Source organism: Mus caroli, unplaced genomic scaffold (genome assembly GCF_978045245.1).
Source record: "Mus caroli unplaced genomic scaffold, Mus_caroli_1 scaffold_12, whole genome shotgun sequence".
NCBI lineage: Eukaryota > Metazoa > Chordata > Mammalia > Rodentia > Muridae > Mus > Mus caroli.
Genome location: NW_028227267.1, coordinates 39687941 through 39693794, shown reverse-complemented (window position 1 = coordinate 39693794; position 5854 = coordinate 39687941). Strand labels below are relative to the sequence as shown.

Sequence of the window (5854 nt, the reverse complement as noted above, 5' to 3'; positions counted from 1 at the left end):
AAGGTGTTCCAACTGGTAAGAAGGACACATGCTCCACTATGTTCATAGCAGCCTTATTTATAATAGCCAGATGCTGGAAAGAACCCAGATGCCCCTCAACAGAGGAATGGATATAGAAAATGTGGTCCATTTACACAATGGAGTACTACTCATCTATTAAAAAGAATGAATTTATGAAATTCTTAGGCAAATGGTTGGACCTGGAGGGCATCATCCTGAGTGAGGTAACACAATCACAAAAGAACTCAAATGATATATACTCACTGATAAGTGGATATTAGCCCAGAAACTTAGTATACCCGAGATATAAGATACAATTTGCAAAACACATGAAACTCAAGAAGAACGAAGACCAAAGTGTGGACACTTTGCCCCTTCTTAGAATTAGGAACAAAACACCCATAGAAGGAGTTACAGAGACAAAGTTTGGAGCTGAGACAAAAGGATGGACCATCTAGAGACTGCCATATCCAAGGATCCATCCCATAATCAGCCTCCAAATGATGACACCATTGCATACACTAGCAAGCGTTTGCTGAAAGGACCCTGATATAGCTGTCTCTTGTGAGACTATGCCAGGACCTAGCAAACACATAAGTGGATGCTCACAGTCAGCTATTGGATAGATCTCAGGGCCCTCAATGGAGGAGCTAGAGAAAGTATCCAAGGAGCTAAAGGGATCTGCAATCCTATAGGTGGAACAACATTATGAACTAACCAGTATCCCAGAGCTCTTGACTCTGGCTGCATATGTATTAAAAGATGGCCTAATCAGCCATTGGACATGCAAACTTTATATGCCCCAGTACAGGGGAACGCCAGGGCCAAAAAGTGGAAGTGGGTGGGTAGGGGAGTGGGGGGGAGCATATGGGGGACTTTTGGGATAGCATTGGAAATGTAATTGAGGAAAATACCTAATTAAAAATATTTTAAAAAATCATCTCTACTCATTTACTGGTGAGAATGGCAAAATGGATCCCCAAATTTTTACTTGATTATTTCCTCCTTGAGTCAGGATAGGTCATGACTCAGTAGCTTGTCAAAGAATCCCCCTCCCTGTCAATATTAACTTCATACTTTTCAAAGTAAATAATTATTGCTCCACTGCTTCTTTAGATTATTAGCTTAGATAAGTTCAGCAAATATTCTTACACTGGTGTTTGAAAACCACAAAAAGTGAACAGGCACTTTTCAAGTAATATTACTAATAATGACACAAGCATAAGTTATAAAACACAAGCAACTTCTGAATATATATTAACTGCTTCTGATATTAAAGAAAAACAATGAAGTAATACAAAATCTGGAACCATAATGCATTATTTATTATGTATGTGTATATCTTTTGAACTTTCATGTTTTTAAAAATGTTTTAAAATGTATAGAATTCAAAATGTACTGTTTTATTCAGTTCCAGGTGATGAGTTGTCACTCAATATTCAGGAATCAGAACTGTAGTCTGTGTCATTGCATCCCTAGAAAAGAAGCCATGTTGAGCACAGAAGATGAAGGAAGTTCAATATAAGAAAAAAACAAGTTTAAGGCAAACAATCAACATAAATGTACCACCACTCCACCTTGAGATACACTGGGCCAGGCATGAATTATTTCCTAAACTAAGAAGTGTACCTCTGCAAGTAAGTAATAATAATAGATATAATCTCTGGAGGACCTTTTGTTATTCATTTATACATTTTCTGATGCTGACAGAAATCTATCTTTTTCAATATCTAGTCATATTATATAATCTAAAGTAAAAGACTAAATGGAGCTCAGCATACACATAGTTGAGAACTCCTTTCATGGAGACTTCTTTGTTTTAAAGTTAAACATTAACATTTAGGCAAATTAGAATTTCTTGTGAAATCAGATATTTATACTTACCTTTTATATTCTGAAACATATTTATTAGTTGAGTTCTAAGTATCAGAATATAAAAATTACCCCCTAATGAGCAATTTACTAGACCCTGAAGTACATCATATTTAAGTAGTATCATCTATATAAACTAAAAAACATAATTTAATGGAAAATAAGTGAATTATACTGTTATGTTTCAACATTTATTATGCTAAATCTATTCAAATTAATATCACACATGAAAGTATCAACCATGGGAAACAAACAGAAAGAAGATAGAAGGTTTGAATTTAAAGCATTCAGATACATGTCTGCTGATCCCTATCAGCATAGAGCCATTTCCTTCATGCCAGGCTTTCCTCTGAAGGTTATTATGTAGACTATAAAAACTGAGTTGATTGGTGAATACATTTGAAATGGGGAAAATTGTATAGCAAACAAAAAATATTGTGCTCTGGGTGCATAAATACCATTTCCATAGTTGGTAAAAGGCTTCAGATTTGTCAGTAATACTAGTCAGTATGAGCTGCCTGAAACAGGAGTTGATGTGGCTTATAGAACAGAATCTCCAGGTTCTATCAAGTCTGGGAGAGTTGGAAATAAGGGACAAGGAAAACAGGCTCAGAAAGAAAGTTTGCCAAATACTCCTATTGAACTAAAAATGAAATACACCAATACTTAATTTGGTATGAAATTATGTTTTCTTGCTAGCCATTTCTTTAAGTGCATAATGAAAATATCTCCAAAGTCTTATTTACTTTCTTATTTCACAGCATACATTCTCCTCACAGACCTGCTATGGAATAGGTATTCAGTGAACAAGTAGAGAATATATGTGCTTAAGGAGACCATTATTAAATCTAAATTCCAATAACAGACTGCTTGACATTTCAGGGTGAATTTGTTTCCACTTTAATATGTTTGTGCTTTACCTTAGAAGAAGTATAGAAAAAAGATGAGTTTATTCTCCGAGAGAAGTACTCAGTGCTTAAGGATACTTGTTATTTTTAAAGGAGACCCAGATTTTGTTCCCAGAACCTAAATATTGACTCACAACTCTCTATTAACTCCAGCTCCATGGGATTCAAGGTCACCTTCTGACCTCTGTAGGCACCAGGCATACATATGATACACATAAACAGATGAAGAAAAAACATTTATACATTTATACATACAAAATAAAAATAAATCTTAAAACAGAGTAGTTCAAATAAGAGAAAGTAAATGAGACATTACCACCACTTCTTGTATTAGCACAATGTAAAAATATCATTTACTTTTCACTTTTCTTTGCAGAAAATATATCTATTCACCAGCTTTCTCATGGCTGCCTTTACTTCCTTGTTTCTCAATGTATAGATGATGGGGTTGAGTAAAGGAAATATCACAGTATGAAACACAGACACCACCTTATCTAGAGAAAACGAGTCAAATGGGCGAGCATAAATGTAGATGGATGGTCCAAACATTAGCACCACTATGGTGATGTGGGAATAACAAGTGGATATAGCCCTGCTGGTGCTCTCACCTGAGCTTGAGTGTTTCTTAAGCATGGTCAGAAGAAAGGCGTAGGACATTAGCAGAGCAATGAAGCATACCACAGAGATCAGGCCACTGCTAAAGATCATGACCATTTCTTCCAGGAAAGTATTGGCACAGGCAATCCGGACAACCTGAGTGATGTCACAAAAATAATTGTCTAATTCATTGGGCCCACAAAATGGGAGTCGAACAATGAGAGCCACCTGTATTATAGAATGTACGAAGCCCCCTGTCCAGGAGAGGGCCACTAAGATAAAACAGAGCCGGCGGTTCATGATGGTAGCATAGTGGAGAGGGCGGCAGATGGCAGCATAGCGGTCAAAAGCCATCACTGTCAGCAGGAACATCTCAGAGGCCCCAACAAAGTGCAAGAAGAAGAGTTGAGCAATACACCCACCAAATGATATTATCTTCCTTTCCACAAAGAAGTCTACAAGCATCTTAGGCGCTGTGATAGAGGAATACCAAATATCAAGAAAGGCTAGATTAGCCAGCAGGAAATACATGGGAGAACTCAAATGGGGATCAAGCCTGATTGTGCAGATAATAAGGATATTCACCGGAAGTATGAATAAATAAAAGGATAAAAATATAACAAACAAGACTAGTTGCACTTCCCGAGTCTGAGATAGACCAGTGAGAACAAATTCCGTCACGGTGGTATCATTTGCAGGTTCCATTTCTTCAATTAATTTGTCATTATGGCTATGGAAAATAAAATTATAATTACTACAAATAATAACTAACTAGAGCTATATCACTATTTTCAAAATTGTAATATATTTTTATCATTAATAGATTACACTGGGGTAATGGAAGATGGCTCAGAGCTCTTGTAGAGAACCTCAGTTCAGTTCCCACCACCCATTGAGGCAGCTAATGTGCAATTTTAGGCACAGAATATCCTGCATTTTTTTCTGGTCTTCATGGACACTGAGCATGCATGTAATAAACAGATATACATGCAAGCCCGACACCCATACAGATGAAATAAAATGAAAAATATTAAAGACACTGTTTTAGAAAATCCTTGCTTTCTCCATTTTATATTTAATTAAAAAAAATAAGTGATGAACTCATAAAATAGACATACTGAAATGATCTGAGATATGCCATACATGTAAAAGCTTACTTCAGGACTATGCCACACACCTGAAAGGCAAATATTAGCTTGTTAATTCTGTAAAATTTTACTTTTTACAAAATCCATTGGCAATATTTTCTTCAAATATTTACCCTATACTGACTTTTGTAGTTATCTGATATTCAGACTGATAATTGTAAATGCAGACTCTTCTCTCTAGATCATTTTGGGGGGCGGGGACTGGGCAATCTTGCTAATACAAGCTAATACTGATCTTTCAATATTTTCTGTTTTTTCTTTTATTATTTGTAATTATAGGCTCGTGGTGGGGGTGGGAATGCACACTGATCCCTGAGTCTGAGAGGCATCAGCTCCACCAGGAGCCAGATCTATAAACAGCCCAACACTGGTACTGGAAATAACTGATTTCAGGTCCCCTTGAAAAGCAGCAAGAACCAATAAGCTATCTCCATGGCCTGCTACTTCATAATTAAGAAGTTTACAAAGGACCCTATGATTTTATATATAGTGAATAAATAATGGAAAATTTCCTGATTAATCCCTGGTAACAGGTAAACCGAAAAAAGAGATAGTGATGCAGGCTGGACCTGTGAAAATCCTCTCTGTCCTTACACCACCTCTCTCAAAGAAAGAAAATGCCAATCAAAACAAATAAAAAAAATACCCAAACAAAACAAAATGAAACAAACACATGAAAAAAAAAAAAAAAAAAAAACAGTTCAAGCCGGGCGTGGTGGCGCACGCCTTTAATCCCAGCACTCGGGAGGCAGAGGCAGGCGGATTTCTGAGTTCGAGGCCAGCCTGGTCTACAGAATGAGTTCCAGGACAGCCAAGGCTACACAGAGAAACCCTGTCTCGAAAAAAACCAAAAAAAAAAAAAAAAAAAAAAAAAAAAAAAAAAAAAAAAAACAGTTCAAACAAAGAAAATGCATAAAGTCATTTTGTGTGGGCCAACTACTCCTGTGTGTGAAGCATGCCAGTGAAGTTGGGTTGGGGGGAGAGCAGAGGAATTTCTGGGGGTGGGAGGAGGAAACAGAGTTGGGGAAGGAGGAAAAACATAATCAAAATATATAATATAAAAAATTAAATAAAAATTAAATCCTCTGCCTGCTCTCAAACCCCCTTTCTTATCACTACATTAACTGTGAATTTGATGTACTGCTTTAGAAAAGACAGAAAGAAGGAACAGCCATCTGAAAACTAGGGATGCTTGCCATTGTAGCACATCCTATCATACTGATTAGTTCTACCATTTCCAAAAGAAAGTAAGATTACCCTAACATTTTTGTTTAAGATTCAATATTAAATGCAGCACTACTAAGTAAAAGAATACCTATTAAATAAACA

The 5854-nt window shown here is 36.4% G+C and overlaps 1 protein-coding gene across 1 annotated transcript; it reads right to left on the bottom strand.

Moving 5' to 3' along the window:
• Window positions 1–3140: 3140 nt before the first annotated feature.
• On the bottom strand, window positions 3141–4082 carry LOC110309834 (olfactory receptor 4M1). The gene has a single exon (XM_021182573.2). The coding sequence runs from the start codon at window positions 4080–4082 to the stop codon at window positions 3141–3143; it is 942 nt and encodes a 313-aa protein (XP_021038232.1).
• Between the last annotated feature and the right edge of the window lie 1772 nt (window positions 4083–5854).